Here is a 17,732-nt window from a genome sequence, read left to right on the forward strand (position 1 = left end):
GTTGTTGGTGTTCTCTGCCACCCCCGAGAAACGCCCAACAACACTGCGTCAGACGCGCGTCTGTCTCCCTCTCTCTCTCTGTTGAATAAATAACTCGTAATAATAACAACACTAAATACTATAGATATATAATGAAGAAAATCTTTCAGGAGTATAAAGAGACACCACCAACCAGTGCTGCAAGAGAGCACAAAAAAACGAAAAAAGCTCTCTCTGCCAGTCTGCATGTCTCTGTCTTCCTCTCTCTCTCTCCTTTCTTCGCGTCGCCCCTCTGATTTGTTTTTTTTTGGGGGTGCCAACTTTGTCGACGAGGGGGAGGACTAAAAAAAATTCAAAATTTGTGTTCGTCGTCTGTCTTTTTTTCTTCACTCTTGATGCGAAAATTTTGCGCGCTGCGTATTATTAGCGCAAATAGAATAAGTAATACACGCACAATAAGAATACGAATACACACGTAATGGACGAACACGGACAACAAGAAGCGGCGATACAACGTTTGTGCGATTTGAGCGACCAAATCGACGCAGCTCGAGACGCGAATCGGTTTCGCCAAGCCGTGGAATTGATGCTCGAACAGGTCAGATTGTTCAAGATTCAAGCGACGTTGAGCGAAGACGAAAAGGAAGCGATGGAACCGTTGATTCAATCCGCTTTGGAGGAGATTGAAGAGATGCGAGGGAAAGTGCAAAGAGAAGAAGAAGTTAAAGAAGAAGCGTCGAAGAGGAAGGAGAACGATACGAGAGACCCCGCGAGTGGTGGTGCCGATGCCGGTGCTCCTCCTCCGCAAACGACGACGACGAGTAAGAACACGCTCGTCGAAGTTGATAGAAACACGGTTTCGACGAAAGTGCTCTCGTCGCCGCCACCGGCGATGAAACCAGCCGCCTCGGCGGCCGCGAGAGATAACGGAAGGACTGCGACGACGAGAGGAGGAAAAGTATTAAAAGAAGAAGACAAAGAAGAAGAAAACAAGAACAAGAACACCAATACCAACAACGAGAACAAAACGACGGCAAAAACCACCACCGCGAACGTGTTAGAAACGAAAGCGGCGTGGGGGATACCCGCGAGTGACGAAGAAGAGGAGAACAGAGACGAAGAAGATGAGGTTTTCCGCGTGATTGAGGTTGCGAAACAGCAAGACAGCAAGCGAGAAAAATCCTACGAAGAGTTGAAGAAAGAGCAAAAAGAAGAGAAAGAGAAGAAAACTCTGACGATAATGGAACAGTTGAAAGAAAACGCGAGGAAAGAACGAGAGGCAAAGCTATCGATTCCACCAATTCAACGCGTGGTGAACTACGGGAAACCACCACCATCGATACGCGACGAGAAACGAAAATTGGTGACTACTAGAACGATGGATCCGAGAGAGGAGGAAAAGAAAGGCCGCCGACAGTCGCCGAGGAAAAATCACAGCAATAACAAACGCGGCGGGACGTCTGGAGCTTCGCGGTACCGCGTTGATGACGATGATGATAACGGCATGACGTACAACAACAATAACAACAACAACACTAGAAAACGAGGACACAATAAAAGGGTATCTGCGGACGCGTTGCGCGATGACGATGACGATGATGAAGACGTCGTGATTTGCGACGACGAACACCACCACGCCAATGAAGCACCCGGAGCGAAACCCAAAACTGCAAGGTTCATGTCCGCGGGCGATAAGTTAGATTTCGACCGCGCGCAAAAAGGACTGGCTCCAATCGTGCAGCCGTATCGCGAGGCGAAAGAGCAAGCGTTACTGAAAGCGGGTAGCGGTGGCGGTAGAAGTTCCGTTCCGGGTGCACCAGGCGGGTTTATCGGTCCGTTCGGCCATCTGAACGGTGGAAATAATAATAATAATAGCAACGGTCAACAGAAAAACAAAGACGATCCGAACGGTGATTCCGGCCCGGCCTTTTCCGAGCTCGCGTTGAAACGATTACAACCGACTGGTAAAGAAGTCATTCCAGATGAAATTTTGAAACTCGAACGCGATATCGTCGAACGCGTCATCGGCGAAGTTCTCGATAAACCGGGCACGGTATCTTGGGACAGCATCGTTGGTCTCGAACACGCGAAGAATGCCGTGCAAGAGCTCGCAGTATGGCCGATGACGAATCCGGAACTCTTCACCGGCGCTCGCGCAGTGCCCAAAGGTTTGCTCTTGTTTGGTCCTCCCGGTACCGGGAAAACTATGATCGGGAAAGCCGTCGCCTCGCAATGCAAAGCGACGTTCTTTTCAATCTCAGCATCTTCATTAACCTCTAAATGGATTGGCGACGGCGAGAAAATGGTGCGCGCGTTGTTTGCGGTCGCGAGACACTGCGCGCCTTCAGTGATATTCGTGGACGAGATTGACTCTTTACTCTCGGCGCGAAAATCTGAAGGTGAACACGAGTCGTCGAGACGAATGAAAACGGAATTTCTCGTCCAAATGGACGGATTAGGAGGCGAAGATCCAACGAAACCGATGCTACTCATTGGAGCTACGAATAGACCGCAAGAGCTGGACGATGGGGCGCGACGACGTCTGGCCAAACAGCTCTACATTCCTTTGCCGTGCGCGGCGGCGAGACGAGATATGATTTTGAAAACGTTAAATCCGGATGGCGATGGAAAAGTGAAACACGCGTTAACCGAGAAAGATTTAGACGTAATTTGTGAGAAAACTGATGGATATTCCGGCTCGGATTTGAAGAACTTGGTGCAAGAAGCTGCTCGAGCACCTCTGCGCGAGTTGTTTGTGAAGAAGAAAGCTAAAACTGGAAGCGAGAAAGAAGACGGTGGCGGCGATGTCGTTGACTTGACGAAAGCGGGCGAAGACGAAGCGCAAGAACTGCGCGAGATTCGCATAGATGATATTCGTAAAGCAGCAAAACAGGTTCGCGCGTCGGTGACCCGGGCTGATATTGAGTTTCACGAAGAATGGAACAAAAAGCACGGCGCTTTGACCGCGGACGAAGTGGAAGACGACGGCGAATGGTAAGAAAATGCAAAATATATAGTATTAGACGACGCGGCTCTGCCCTCTATTAGATAGTTTTCATACATACACATACACTAATCGTAGACCTTGATGAAATTCAAGACTTTCTGTACGAGTTCTAAGCTGCCTAGATCTAGAGGATCGCTGTAATAACTCGGCACTTCGCTATCACTATCCGCAAACTTAAACGCTAAGTAAAAGTCCTTCGCGGTCGCCTTCTTACTTACGGGAAAATGCGACGCTACCACCCTATTTGCACCAATAAATCTTCGCTGGCAGTTTTTCTTCCATTCGCGAATTTCTTCTCTAAAGAATTGAAAGACAATTACGTATACAATAGGCGAGACGACAAACTTATTCTTCATCGCATTAAAGCTCTTCGCTGGATTGATAATATTCTTAGCATCCGGGGCGATGAAGAGAGAAAAGAGGGTCATGCGTCTCCATCCGTTGATCTCGTCGCTGACGTCGTTCGCTCTCTCGACATCTCTTCCTCCTTTAAAATTTAATCCTCTTAAAAGCTTGATCGTAAACGACTCCTCACTTCCTAAATCTCTCAACTCTTCTTTCGGTATGATGTCTGGTGGATTCTCACCGTCCACGTATACCGCCGCATCGGTCACGAGCAGCGTTTTGGACTTCTTGTGGAAAAAGGTCCCCTCGGAATACCGATATTGCGACCAAAACAGATTGAACGTGCCTAAAATTTCATATTGGATTTCGTCCAGCCATTCGGGAGGCGGATTCGAGCTGTCCAACAATTCTGTAGCGTTCGAAATCCCCAACAACGGGTTCGGAAGCTGCACGGGAAACGAAAACTGACCGGGTACGACGAAGACTTTCGCGTTCTTATGAGCGCGAGCAAACGACGGTAAAAAAATCTTATGCTCGTACATCGTCGTTCCGAGCACGACGCTCGAGACCCGATAGTCCTCTCCAAATGTCTCTTTCATCAAAGCTATGCACTCCTCGGTTGGTGCGATTGGATCTTTCACCCACAGCGTGCCGTCCTTCAATTTTATCACCGTCATCCGTACGTTCGTTGATACTCCCAGGCCGAATCCAATGCCTTGTTGCTGCGTAAAGGCATAGACGTTTTCGTAAATCTTCTCAACTTTTGTTTCTCGAAAGAGGAAAGGAACCAAAGGGAATGGGAACCCGAAAAAGTTCAAGAAGAATCTGTCCTTATTGTTACTGTTATTATTCTCGTCGTCACTTGTCGGAGTGCTCTCTGTGGACATTGCCGCGGTGGTGGTGGTGGTGGTGGTGGTCGTCGTCGTATTCCTCGAAGAAAAAAACCGATGATTCTCTCTTTGCAAACTTCGAGCGGCACTAATCTTGTTTCTCTGCATCGTCGTTCTCGCGTTACCGGCGGCGACGACGTGAACAACTTCCCCTCGCGCCCCCACCGTTTGAAGCGCTGTCGTTGTTCCACTCATCGCCGCGATTTTATTTGATTATATTATATGATAGAGTAATAAGGACGAGTAAAAACACTTCACAAAGTGTGTGTCCTGCGTGACGTCCAAGTGTTCGTCGTCCTAAATGAGGAAGGTTGTGTGAAAGGAAACCGAGAGAGATTTTGATTTTTCGTTGGCAGTTTTTGCCAGCTGTCAGCTAATGTGTTTGTGTTGCCTGTGAGGTGTTCGACATCGGCGAAAACACGTTTGCAGATATCAAAGTCAAAAAGCGTCACCACCTACTTCCCCGTTTTTCCATTTATTCTCTTCTTTATTATTACGCACCAACGCTCCTCTCCGTATACGCGAGAAGAGAAAAGACTTTTATTTACGCATAATCGTAAACACTAATAATTCACGCAGATAATGCAATCGATCGCGCAACCGTGCGGTGTTCGCGTCTCGGCGTCTTCGCGCGCGACTTCTTCGAAAACCAACTCGAGACGATGCGATGCCGTTAACAACGTTAAAATGGATAAATTCGCGCCGAAAGCGTTCTCTTTTTCCTCCTCCTCCGCGAGGGAGTCTGGTTCCATTCGAGGCTCGAATACTTTGAAAAGAGACATTTTGAAGAGAGAGAGACTGTCGAGACGCGCGTTGAAGACGAAAGCGACCGGGGCGAGGTACGATTCCGCGAATTTATTCTTTTGTTCTTCTTCTTTCCCTAATGCGTCTCGTCTCGATGATGATGATGATACAAACAATAACAACAACTGACGACGACGACGATATCCTCTTTTTATTCTTCTATACTTACGCACACACGTGATGCACAACGTCAAAAACAGAGCTTCCGCGTTGTCTGAGTTCAAGGAAAAGTTTCCGGCGGCGGAAACCGCGTTTTATTTCGCCGCCTGGTATTTTCTCAACGTCCAGTTCAACATCATCAACAAGACCATCTACAACTACTTCCCGTTTCCGTGGTTCGTGTCTTGCGTGCACTTGGGCGTTGGTTTACTCATCATGACGTTCTTCTGGACGACGAGGCTGGTCAAGTTTGAAAAACCCTCGCCGACGTTTTTGAAGGCGTTGACGTTGCCGGCGTTTTTGCACGCGTTTGGACACTGCTTGTCGAACGTGTCCTTTGCCACCGTCGCGGTTTCGTTCACGCACACCGTGAAAACGTTGGAACCGGTATTTTCGGCTCTTGGCGTGTATTTAGTCTCCGGTACCGTGTACCCGTTACCGGTGTACCTTTCTTTGATTCCAGTCATTGGCGGCGTCGCGCTCGCCTCGGCGACGGAGTTGTCGTTCACGTGGTTGGGTTTTCTTACCGCGATGTCCTCGAACGTTGCGTTTGCGGCGAGAGCGATCTTTAGTAAGAAGCTTATGTCTGAAATGTCTCCGCTCAACTTGTATAACTACGTGACGATTGTTGCGTTGCTCTTCTGCATTCCGTTCGCGTTGCTCTTCGAAGGTTCCACCGTGGCGGCCGGCATCTCGAGCGCCATTGCCCTTAAAGGCCAAAAAGATTTCGTCATGTCTTTGTTGTCGGTTGGTTTCTACTACCACATGTACAACCAAGTCGCATACCAAGCGTTGGGCAAGGTTGAACCAGTCACGCACGCCGTCGGTAACGTCGGTAAGAGAATCTTTGTGATTGGCTTCTCCATCTTGGCGTTTGGAAACAAGATTTCCACGCAAACCGCCGTCGGCTCTGCGATTGCCATCGCCGGCGCGTCCGCGTACGGTATCATCAAGGCTAAATACGCCGAGAAGAAGACGGCGTAAGGTACTATCGATACCGAATACTGCTTATATATATATATGTAAGAAGTATATGTATCTTTTTTGATGTGTATGAGGGAGCGAGGAAACATTCTTTTTTCGCGTTGGGGTATTACTACGCGACGAGAGAGGAGGAAAAGAAAGATTACGTAAAAATGTGTTGTTTTAATATTAATATCTGCTATACAAGACTATACGGAGAAGACTATAATGGGTACTACCTAAATCATCACGGTTCAACAGTTTAGTTCTGAGATACGTACGTCGCCGAATCTCCAAGTTCATTTCGTCGCTTGGCGTTCAACTCTATGATATCCTCCCTCTTGAAACCGCCGCTCGGGAATTCCTTCTGCCCTTCCTCTATCAGCTCATACAGCGCTCTCAAACACCACTGTCTGTTATGTTCTCTATCCGCGTATCTCCGACACACGATTCGAATCTCGTTCGTCTTTTTCAAAAACCGTTTCCCGCAAATAGCCTTGATGTAGTCCATCGCCTCCTCGGACAACCCAGTCTCCTTCATCAAAGCGTCCACGTTCACTTTTAAACTCACCTTCTTATTTAAACCGTGATCTTGCGTCCCACCAGCCTCTAAAACCAAATTCGTCTCCCACTCCAATATCCTCTCCGTCCCGTTTTTCTCCTCTTCCTCCATCTCCGCCATTTCTTTCGCCAACGCCGCCTTGTACTCCTCCGAACTCGTAATCTCCTCGACCCTTTCTAATAACTCGTTCAAAACTTTCTCGCGGTTTTCCTCCAACCCAACGTGTTCTCTCGTGTCGTATAAGTTCGTTCTCCTAAACTCGTGCGATTCGTACGAGTCGATTTCAGTCAACATCCCGGCGTACGACCCTTTGTCTTTCCTCGTCAGACGCTTGTTGCTCTTGCTGGTGTTGTTGTCGTTCTTTTCCCCAACATCTTCGCTCTCTGAGGAGGAAGAGGAAGAGGACGTCTCTCCGCCCTCCTCCTCCTCCCCACCGGCTGCTGCTGCTCTTGCTCGCGCACACGTCGTGAAAAACATTTTTTTGCTCGTCGCTCGACCTTTAACCACGACATCATCATCGACGACGAACAAAGACGACGACGATCGATGATGCATTTGCCCCCACAGCAGGGAGGCGTCGGGAAACGTGCGAGCGTGAGGAGTGTTAGACGACGACGAGAACAACAACGAAGATAAAAAGCGTCCTCCTCGTCGCGACGAAACTTGGGCGACGACGCGAGAAGACATGACGATTGCGAGAGTTATATCTCTATCTTCTTCTTTGTCTTCTTTGTCTTCGCGCGTTTCTTTTTTGTGAATTGTGGTGTATTGAAGCAACTTTTGTGCAAATGGAGCAGCAGAGTTGTGTTTTCGCTTACTCTGCGACATAAAATGTACGAATATAAACCTTATACGCGTACATCTGCACTCGTCTAAATCTATCTAATGCTGTTGCTAAAATACTATAATCTGATTTGTTGTTGCTATCGATCATCATCTCTGCTCCTCCCGCGTGGCAAACCGTTGGTGTTGTTCGGTGATGACTTGTTTCAACGCTAAACCTCTCCCGCGGATGCGTTTGCGCGCGGCTTCGTCCTCGACGCCTCTCGTGATTTCTCGAGAGGTGAAGGTGCGCGCGAAATCGCGCGCGAGGTCGTTGTATTCTTTTTTCTCTCGGAGTTTCGCGAAGAGAAGGTCAATTTTAGCCGTTCGTTGACGGTCTTCGAGTATTGCTCGACAGAAGAGGCGGTTGAAGAGGTTGATTCGACTGTTCATGTTTTCGAATTCGCTCATCTCTAAGATTCGCAAGGCGTTCACACCGAGCGCGTTGGAGGCGACGGTATGCGCGAAGAACTTCGCGAGGTTGGCCACGCGACGAACGGACGAGGTTTCTTCGTTTTCGCCGGATTTGATTTCTTTAAGCTGGTCTTGAATGCACAAACGTAACGTCAACCTGTGTCGCTTTTGGCGCTCGACGAGTTTAGAGGTCAAGATGGCGTAGTACGGGTTGAACGCTTTTTCTTGCAAGCAACATTCGAGGATGACGCGGACGATTTCGCGGTCGCCTTGACCGCTGAGTGGTAGTTTTAGCAATCTTTCCAGACAATCTGCGTAGTCTTCCGAGGACATGACGACGCAAAATATTGCGCGTCTGGTTTCCGTGTTCATGCGCATCTTTTTCGCCAGTTGCAAAAGTTGCGTTTCGTTGCCGTCGACGCCGTCGTTGTTTGCGTTGCTGCTTCTCTCGGCGTTGCGTTTCTTGAACCACTCTTCCGTTCCAGCGGCTTCGGGTAACCACCAGTTACCTGTTTTTTCTAAAGCGTTGTTAGTGAGTATGTCGTACGTGAGCGCTCGCAAGGCGACGGTGACTTCGCCAACGCGATTGGCCGTTTTCACCCACCTCGATAACGCGATAGGGATGCCGTATTGGTCTTTACCCGAAGCGTCGCTTTCAGATTTAGAAACTTTGTTGTTCTTCAAGTCGAGAACGAGCTCTAACGTCAAACGCGCGCGTTTCGATAAGCCGCCAACACCACCACCTTCGGCTGCTCCGTTTTTAATTTTCAACGCACGAGCGGTTTCGCTCAACGCGTCGATGTATGATTTCATACCCACCGGGTCTTCGCCGCGAAGTTTCCCTCCGGAGACTTTCAAAATAGTAAGCGTCAAACCAGCATCCATTTCCGAGAGCGTCTTTGCCAGGGAAATCAAGCACCCGTAAACGACTGAACTTGGGAACAAACCGATGTTGTACAGCTTGGCTAAACACAAGGCTAAGTTCGACGCCGGTCGAGAAGACTCATCGTTCAGTCGTTCGCGCTCGAATTGTTCGCACACGTTTGCTGCAAATCGAGCGGCAAACTCTGGACCAATCTCACCGCTACATCCCGCGACTAAGCATGCAATCGCTGCGCAATAACTCTCCGAGGCTTTTGGTCCTTCAGCGAGCGCTTTGCGCACCAGCTCTTCGCTGACGCAATCGCCGACGGTTTTCCGCGGGTGTTCTCTCGCCACGGCGGAGATTTCGGCCACGATATTTGCAACATTCGCTTCACCGAGACGGTTGAGCAAACCGCGTATAATTCTTCTTTGCGTTTCAAACGAAGGGTCGTCGATGTCTCTGGCAGTCTTACTCTTCTTAATTTTGTTGTAGTTCTCCGTCGCAGTTGCAGCTTCCGCCGCTGCTTTCATCGCGGCGCGCTGCGCTGGGGGCACGTATTTCGTCGCCGACGGCATAAAGTTCGCGTGCGCAGCTTCTAATGCATCTTCATCTTCCTCGTCTTCTTCTTGTTCCTCGTCTTCCTCCTCCGACGAAGACGAGTACTCTTCCTCCTCGCTCATCGCGTCGTCCGAATCGTCCTCCTCCGATTCATCATCGCTTCCGCTACTTCCACCACCACCACCACCACCTAACAACTCTAGCCCTGGCAACCCTTCGATGAACAAATCCAACCCATCCTCGATTTTCTTCTTCCCCATCTTCTTTTCCAACTGTTTCGCGTTGAACTCGTCTTCTTTATACGCGTCGAGTAAACTTTGTCGCATGCCGCCGACGCCGCGCGCACCGTCGGCGGGAGCCATCTTCTTTTCTTTCCCCGTGTTCTTTTTACTCTTACTTTCCTTCTCCAAAGGAGCCGTCTTTTCTTTCTTCTTTTTCTTCGTTTTCGTTTTCTCGTCGTCTCTCTTCGCCGGCAGCGTCGCTTTCGCTTTCGTCTTCGTCTTCTTCGCGCTCAAAGTCTCAAACCGTCGCTTCTTGTTCATCTTCTTTTCGTGTTTCATCTCCGCCCTCTTTTGTTTTCTGGACAACGACGACGACCGTCCTCCGAGACCTTCGAATCCTCCTCTTTGTCTTCGTCCGTATTCTTTCCCGTCTTTTTCATCGTCGTCGTGATCATCAACTTCAAAGCCGCCGCCGTCGACATCGCTTTTTTTTCCTCGGAAACGGAAATTCGCACTCCCGAAACCATCAGACGACTCCGCCTCCGCCGCTTTTTCTCGACTCGCCAGCTGCTCTTGAACGTATTTCGGGAGTTGCGGGCCTTTGCTCTTCTTTTTCTTCTTTCCTCTGAATCCTCCTTTACCTCCTCCGCCTCCGCGCAAAGAGGGAGGCGTTTTTGGCATTTTTAAGCGATTTTTGTGAAGCAGAACACGAACGATTTGACTCAGATGAAGAAAAAATACAAGCGAACGAACGCACGAAGCAGTCGGCTCTAGGCGAGATATTTTTATACGCTTTTATACGATTTAATCTGCGATGATGTTATTGTTGTGTCGTTAAAATGAAGAAAATGTTAGAATACCTCTCTGCATCTCTCTCTCTCTTTCTCTCTCTGTGTTTCTCTTTCTGCTACTTACGCGCTTCTTTTTTTCTTTCTTTCTTTCTTTATATACAGGGGCGAGAAGAAAGCGCTTTCGAGCTTTCCGCGCGCTCTCTCGCAAACGGCTTTGTGAAGGTGAAGAGGAGAACTCGCCTTCATCTCTCAACGTCTCTCTCTCTCTCTCTTTCTTTTACGAAACGACCGTTGTCGTTGTCGTGGTTGTGGTTGTGGTTGTCGTCGTGGTGGAGTTACTGCTCGAACGGTGCAGTTTGTTTTTGTTGCCACTCGTCGTTTCGTTACCGCTCGTCGCGTGAGGTTTTGGAGGCGAGAACGATACCGTCGTGCGACGGTCTCGAGAGGCGTTTAGTTTTCGAGATTCGTATCTCGTTCTCTCTCGCTCGTCGTAAAACGCAAAATCTTTCGCGAGGCCGTTCTCGGTTTGGTACGCCAACATCACTTCGATGCACTGACGCAAGACGGTCGGAGTGACGTATTGCGCGTCTCGGCTGTGCGTGACTCTTTTCGTTTCTACTTTGTGTATTTTTCGGTCGTCCACGATGCGCAAGTGCCTTCCAAAGACTTGGAACGGGACGTCTTTTGCGACGAGCCATTCGACGTTGAACGAGCCGTTAAATTTACCTTCGCGCTGCCAAAAGGTTTCGTTTTTATCAAAGTCGACGTCGGAAGTCATCTCTGCAACGCCGGAGAAGTAGCCGCTCGCGTTTACGGAGAAGAGAAGGAAGATTCTTTGCGGTATCTTCTTCGTACTCTTAGCAGTCGTATTTTTGAGCGGTGACGATGATATCGCCGTTTCGTGGTTAGCGTTGACGACGATGGATCTGTTTTCGTTCACGGCACCGTTAATGTCTTCGCTTACTTTGCTACCGTTACTTATTACGGATAAGCCTCTTCCTCCTTCTCCTCCTCGCGCTCCTGCACTCAAGTAGTTGCCGCCGTTGCAGCTTTTGTTGAGGTGAAGCAGTTGTTGTTGTCGAAAAGCCTCGGATAATTTCGCGTTCCCTCGCGGCGTCGAACTCCACTTACCGTATTTGATTGATTTATGAATATCATCTTCGCTGAAGGACTTACAAACGAATCCTTTGCACGCCGACCAGTCGATGCCGGCAAAAATTTCGTGCGGATTCGGACGGATCAGCTTCTCGTGTAAGCTCTTGTGTGGACTCCCGAGAGATAATATGCGTTCCGGGTTACGAAATCGCGGACCGCGAACGGACTCACCGAGCGACAAGTTCCCATTGAAACTGGTAACGCCACCGGTGTTTCTAATCATCGGTTCTCGTCTTGCGGTACCGTTGTTGTTGTTGTTGTTGTTGTTGTTGTTATTATTACTTTTCTTATTGTTGTTCGCGCCGTGTCCGTTCATCCTCCTCAATGTCGCAGCTCGAGCGGCATCGCGTTCCGACATCGGAGGTAAAGCAAAGCTCGAAAACGTCGACGCGGTTGCATCTCCAACGATAGAGGTGAAATGCTCCGCCGCGGCCGCAATACCAGCGCGCACGGTACTATTTTCGCTGAATTCTGACGGCAGCATCGTCGTCGTCGGAGGCGTCATTGGTGGCGGCGGCGGATAGTATTGTTCGTCTCCGCGCTCTCCTTCCGCCTCTTCAGTATACGGTTGATATTGTTGTTGATAATACGGATAGTGCTGATACGGCATCTCCGACGTCGTCGTCATCATCATCGGAAAGTGCTGCTGTTGCTGTTGCTGTTGCTGCTGTTGCAAAGATGCTTCTTCACTCGTCGTCGTCGGTGGTGGCGAAACAATCCCACCTTGCGGCGAGAGATGTTCGTATCCCCACGACGAAGGCGCCCCCGTCGTCATCGGCGCCGGCACCGGCGGAGGCACAAACGCCGGCGTAAATATCGCCGTCCCATCCGGTAACGGCGTGTAATACCCGTACCCAAACGAACCGTACGCGTAGTGCGTATCTCCAAGCATCTTCGCCGTCATCAGAAAGCTGTCGTTGTTGTTTTCTTTTGTTTCTTCTTCTTCTTCTTCTTCTTCGGTTTCTTCTTCCAAAGGAGGAGACGTCGTCTCGTCCTCGTCCTCGTCGTTGTTCACCTCCTCGTTCACGCGAACATCTTTCCGCATCCTCTCCGTCAACGCAGCCACCTCTTCCTCTTCCTCCTTCTCCTCCTCCTCCTTTTCGCTTCGTCGTCTTCTTTCTTCCTCGTCTTCTTCGTCCTCTTCTTCTTCACCAACAAAAGTCGCTTCAAAACGCTCTTTGTCCTCTTCAACGCCTTTTTTTTTATTTATCCTCACCTTTAACCCGCTCTTCGCTTTCTCCGCGTACGACATCATCATCGTCTTCACTAAAGGTTGTTGTAGCTGTTGTTCTCCTTCTTGGTCTTCTTGGTCTTCTTCTTCTTCTCCTCGAGATGACAACAACATCGTTCTTTGCGTTTTCAAAAGAACGCAACGATCTCTCTCTCTCTCTCTCTCGTATCGCGCGCGCAATAATAACGTTTGTCTGTCTCGTCTTTTTTTTTTTTTTTTTTTTTTGACAAACAAAAGCGAAAAAGAAGAGGTCGCGAGATGAAACACGAGAGCATTTCACATGCACTCAAAAAGAAGAGAAACCAACCACAAAAATTACCACACACAAAAGAGTAGAGTATTCTTTTGCATTTCTGGATGTGTGTATTATTATTGCGCGCATGAGGAGCAGAAGCGCTTCGGGGCACAATTCGTTTTCTGATTTTGATGATTTTGAGAACGACGAGAAGGAGGCGATGACGACGACGACTTTGATGATCGCGGGAGAAAGAGGAGGAGGGCATCGTCATCATCATCATCCGCGAAAAGAAATGAACAGATATCCTTCTTCTTCCAATGAATGCGACGAGAAGAAGGATGAGAAAACCGACCACCAAAAAGACCGAGTAGTAGTAAAGATGAGACGAAAGAAGCAAAAAGCGTTCTTAGCGTTAGAACAGCAGCACCGGACGATGGGAATGAGGACTTCGAGCAACCGGAAAGTGGACAAACCGTTAGTGTTCTTTGCCGCTTTGATTTTGTGTCTGGTGATTTTCGTGGAACTGAAAACGAGTCCGAGGAAAATAGCGCGGAGAGCGATGGAATCTGTGGAGCACTTATTTCATTACGTGGAGAAAGGAGGAGACGTGCACGCGCAAATGTTGCGTTGGCGAGGGTGGCACTCGTTAGAGGTTGGAGTGGAGATCGCGTGCGCGTTGACGCTGGCGTTTTTGAATTGGTTGCTCTTCGCGAGCTTGTTCGACGTGGCGGGGATCGTCGTCGGGTTGATTCCGGCGATGGCGACGTTTCTCGGGGTTTTGGTGTTTAGGTTTCACGCGCGGTCGTATTTCGTGTTAGCTTTGATACCGTTAGTGGTAGTTCCGGCGATTGGGTGCGCGAAGCTTTTAGAGAGGAGGATGCGGGTGAAGGAGGAGAGGAGGATGAAGGCGAGGAAAGAGCGAAGACGCGAGCAGAGGATGGCGAGAGAGACGAGGCATCAGAATGGTTTTGTGGCGAACGATAATAATAATAATAATATGAATAATAGCGAGGATTTAACGAGAGCGAGTGGGCGCACGACGATAGATGCGACGGTCATGCGTAGAGCGATGAGTCAGGGGGAGTTGAGTCCAACGACGCGCGTGGTGAGTTCGTCTGGGATGAATCCGTCTTTGTCAGCGGCCGCGGCGAATGGAACGATTAAAGGTTTCAACGCCCTCAGTAATGGTAATGGTGGAGGAAAAGCAGCACCAATCATGCCGGCAAAAGTGAACGCGTTAGCTGGTCAACCGCGACACGCGCGCGGCTCGTCCGCTCCCGAGCTAGGATTTAACCAGCTCTCCTCTTCTTCTTCTTCTTCTTTGCAACGACAACAACAACAACAACCAGGAGAAGGAGCACAAAATACCGCCGCTGGACCACACTCTACACCATCTCCATACTTTGGTGCAAACATTCCGGATTTAGGTGGCGTCGAGCAAAACGCCCCGCCGGTTCCGAAACTCCAAAACCCGCTCCCCTTTGCGAACGCGACCGCCACCAACGTCGCCGGAGGAGCGAGTGGAGGAGGAGGAGAAGGACCAAACCGCCCGACGACAAACCTCCTCAACGCGAACCCCTCGCGAACAGCGAAACGATTCAACGTCCGAAAACCAAACTTGGAAACCATACACTCGCCGTTAGGTACCACCGCGGGGTCGACGGGGGCAAACAACGTAGGAGAGGAAGAAATTTTAGGACGAGCGGGGAGTCACCAGTGGGAAAACGACGACCAGTTGAAAACGAAAGTAGAAGAAAGCAACAACATCGACGCGCTACAAAACGGCAAAAACGAGAACGATATAAACGATACTAAAGATAGAAACGACGCAGTTTAAGAATAATAATAATAAGAATGAGTAGTAGTGGAAATAGTCCGATGCGAAAAGAGTCGCAGCAAATATACGACACATCGCAAAAAGAAACGTCTTCCTTTTCCTGCGATTTTTTTAAAATTTCTTTCGATTCAAAATGTCTTCACTTCAAATTCATCGTCGTCGCGCGCACACAACAACGAACGACGCACCGTTGCTCGCACTCGTTTTCTGAGAAGAAGAGAAAAAGAGGACGAAAAGAATGTCCACGCGCGCGGAGCGCGAAAAGCTCGCGCTTTTGGAGGAAAAAAGGTTGGAAAAAGAGGAAAAGAAACGATTGTTGCAAGAGAAAAGGGCGTTGCGAGATGCGAAGAAAGCGGAGAAGATGGAAACGTCGACGATGAATTCTTCGCACGTCGGGGAGTCGGTGGAGAACGCGGACGAGGAAGGTGAAAGTGGTGTTAATGGAGGAAGTCGCGAGGGAGGAGACGACGACGAGGACGAGGAAGAGATTTTGAGCAAAGAGGAGTTGACGAAAGAAGGAGTTTTTGTCTCCGAGGAAAGTTTGTTTATTCAGTGGTCGAAAGAGGAAGAGCTGCGTTTGGTGGAGACATTTTTCGAAACGGACGAGGAGGAATTTGAAACCGCAAAAGCAAGATGGGAAGCGATCTCGTCGAATATGCACTCGTCGTCGCAGTACACCGCGTTACAGTGCGTGGAAAAGTACCGAGAATTGTGTTTGCGGATAAAAAAAGGGAGAGCGCTGCACTTGTTGCGACAGGCGAAAAGAAGAGCGGCGAGAAACGTCGTCAAGAGAGGGCAGGCGAAAAACCGTTCGCACTTGCAACAGAAGCGTGAGTTGGAAGAGAAAGCGAGGATTAAAAAGAAAGAGAAAGAAGAGCAGTTGAAGAGAGAACGGATTGCCGCGAATGGAGGAAGACTGTCGGCGGAGGACTTGGGTTTTTTCATTCGATCCGGGCCAGACGCGAAGAGGAGAGTCAACGCGAACATGGACATTTGCATAACGAACGTGCAACTGTACGGCGGGACGCAAGAATTAATTTCCGACGGAACTTTGAAGCTCGTCAACGGGACTAAGTATGGTTTGGTTGGTAGAAACGGTGCGGGGAAATCAACCTTATTGCGAGCGATTTCGGAAGGAACGATTCCTGTTCCAAGTCATTTACACGTGATTCACGTGGAGCAGGAGGCGAGTCCAGACGCGCGGTCGGCGTTGCAAACGGTGTTAGATACGGATAAAGAGAGGACGTATTTGTTGAGTCTAGAGCAGAAAATGTTAGACGAGGAGTTGGATACAGTGGATGGTATCGATTTGAACGAGGTGTACGAACGTTTAGATGAGATTTCATCCGACGACGCCGAGGCGAGAGCCGGAGGGATTCTCGGTGGTTTAGGTTTTGACGCCGCTGAACAACAAAAAGCGACGCAGGACTTTTCCGGCGGTTGGCGGATGAGAATTGCCTTAGCGGCGGCTTTGTTTATGAAACCAGATTTACTGTTGCTGGACGAACCGACGAACCACTTGGACGTGCACGCGTTGACGTGGTTGGAGGAGTTTTTACGACGGTGGGAGAAAACCGTCGTCATCGTCTCGCACGATCGAGGGTTTTTGAACGAATGCACGACGGCGACGGCATTTTTGAATAAAAAAAAGTTACGCTATTACGGTGGAAGCTACGACACGTTCTTGAAAGTGAGAGCGGATAACCGAGCGAACGAGGAGTCGACGGCAAAGACGCAGGCGAGTCGCGCGAGTCATTTGAAAAAATTTATCCAGCGCTTTGGTCAAGGGCACGCGAAGATGGTCAAACAAGCGCAGTGTAGAATGAAAATGTTGGCGAGATTACAAGAGGAAAGAGTAGAAGTCGATACCGACGATCCTTACTTGCGCATTAACTTTCCATCTGCGAGTCCTTTACCGCCACCGTTGGTTTCTGTCATGGGCGTATCATTTGGCTACGAGGGTTACGACACATTGTACGAAAACCTCGATTTCGGTCTCGATATGGATTCTCGAGTTGCCATCGTCGGTCCGAACGGGGCCGGTAAGAGTACGTTTTTGAAGCTCGTCGAAGGCGATATCTTACCCACAAAAGGGTGGATCAATAGAAACACGCGCTTGCGCTTGGCGAGGTTTTCTCAGCATCACTTAGAAACCATGGACGCGGAAAACGACAGCGTCAACCACATGAAACGTTTGGACGACGAAATGCCTCTGGAAGAAGCGCGCGCGTATCTCGGCAGATTTGGTTTATCCGGTGAATTGGCGACGAAACCGATCAAGTTCTTATCCGGCGGTCAAAAGTCTCGATTAGCGTTTGCCGAATTAGCGTGGAAGCAACCTCACATTTTGCTTTTAGACGAACCGACAAATCACTTGGATTTAGAAACGATCGAATCGCTCGCCATGGCTTTAAACAATTTCGAAGGTGGCGTCGTGCTCGTATCGCACGACGAACGTTTGATTTCCTTAGTAGTCGACGAGATTTGGTGCGTGACAAAAGGTGACATGAAGTGTAACCCACCAAAACCTGGGCACGTGAAAGTCTTCAACGGGAGCTTTGAGGAGTATAAGGCAAAGTTGCGCACAGAGTTTGACGGCGGAAGTATTTTGACCGCGAAGAGGAAAGCGGAAGCGAAGGAGAAGAAGAATAAAGGCGAGCAGATAAAAGAAGAAAAAAAAGAGGTGAAGAAACCGGTTGGCACGCTCGTGAAAGATACCACGTTTTTGAGGGACTCTACGACGAACAACGCCTCAAATCCTGCGACGAGTAGCGGGGAAGCGAGGAAACCAGTAGCCTCTTCCACGGGCGGGTACGTTCCGCCGCACTTGCGAAACAAAGAAGATCAAGAGAAGATTGATTCCGCGTTTGACGATTAAAGAATAAATACTT

General features: G+C 49.3%; 8 protein-coding genes across 8 annotated transcripts; 4 read left to right on the forward strand and 4 right to left on the reverse strand.

The window, feature by feature from the left end:
* Positions 1-457: 457 nt before the first annotated feature.
* Positions 458-2,977, forward strand: Bathy02g01140 (predicted protein; the record flags this gene model as incomplete). Its single annotated transcript, XM_007514661.1, has 1 exon — positions 458-2,977. The coding sequence occupies one exon, from the start codon at positions 458-460 to the stop codon at positions 2,975-2,977; it is 2,520 nt and encodes an 839-aa protein (XP_007514723.1).
* Positions 2,978-3,051: 74 nt separating this feature from the next.
* On the reverse strand, positions 3,052-4,416 carry Bathy02g01150 (predicted protein; the record flags this gene model as incomplete). Its single annotated transcript, XM_007514833.1, has 1 exon — positions 3,052-4,416. The coding sequence occupies one exon, from the start codon at positions 4,414-4,416 to the stop codon at positions 3,052-3,054; it is 1,365 nt and encodes a 454-aa protein (XP_007514895.1).
* A 492-nt stretch (positions 4,417-4,908) lies between these two features.
* Positions 4,909-6,168, forward strand: Bathy02g01160 (predicted protein; the record flags this gene model as incomplete). Its single annotated transcript, XM_007514536.1, has 2 exons — positions 4,909-5,060; positions 5,226-6,168. 2 exons carry the CDS (start codon positions 4,909-4,911, stop codon positions 6,166-6,168), a joined length of 1,095 nt encoding a protein of 364 aa, XP_007514598.1.
* Positions 6,169-6,409: 241 nt separating this feature from the next.
* Bathy02g01170 (predicted protein) lies at positions 6,410-7,537 on the reverse strand (the record flags this gene model as incomplete). The annotated part of the gene is made up of 1 exon (XM_007514843.1): positions 6,410-7,537. The coding sequence occupies one exon, from the start codon at positions 7,535-7,537 to the stop codon at positions 6,410-6,412; it is 1,128 nt and encodes a 375-aa protein (XP_007514905.1).
* A 105-nt stretch (positions 7,538-7,642) lies between these two features.
* Bathy02g01180 (predicted protein) lies at positions 7,643-10,270 on the reverse strand (the record flags this gene model as incomplete). The annotated part of the gene is made up of 1 exon (XM_007514497.1): positions 7,643-10,270. The coding sequence occupies one exon, from the start codon at positions 10,268-10,270 to the stop codon at positions 7,643-7,645; it is 2,628 nt and encodes an 875-aa protein (XP_007514559.1).
* Positions 10,271-10,657: 387 nt separating this feature from the next.
* Bathy02g01190 (predicted protein) lies at positions 10,658-12,787 on the reverse strand (the record flags this gene model as incomplete). Its single annotated transcript, XM_007514481.1, has 1 exon — positions 10,658-12,787. One exon carries the CDS (start codon positions 12,785-12,787, stop codon positions 10,658-10,660), a length of 2,130 nt encoding a protein of 709 aa, XP_007514543.1.
* A 509-nt stretch (positions 12,788-13,296) lies between these two features.
* On the forward strand, positions 13,297-14,841 carry Bathy02g01200 (unknown protein; the record flags this gene model as incomplete). Its single annotated transcript, XM_007514993.1, has 1 exon — positions 13,297-14,841. One exon carries the CDS (start codon positions 13,297-13,299, stop codon positions 14,839-14,841), a length of 1,545 nt encoding a protein of 514 aa, XP_007515055.1.
* A 238-nt stretch (positions 14,842-15,079) lies between these two features.
* On the forward strand, positions 15,080-17,719 carry Bathy02g01210 (predicted protein; the record flags this gene model as incomplete). The annotated part of the gene is made up of 1 exon (XM_007514828.1): positions 15,080-17,719. The coding sequence occupies one exon, from the start codon at positions 15,080-15,082 to the stop codon at positions 17,717-17,719; it is 2,640 nt and encodes an 879-aa protein (XP_007514890.1).
* Between the last annotated feature and the right edge of the window lie 13 nt (positions 17,720-17,732).

This window comes from Bathycoccus prasinos (assembly GCF_002220235.1).
Source record: "Bathycoccus prasinos genomic : Chromosome_2".
NCBI classification, from domain to species: domain Eukaryota; kingdom Viridiplantae; phylum Chlorophyta; class Mamiellophyceae; order Mamiellales; family Bathycoccaceae; genus Bathycoccus; species Bathycoccus prasinos.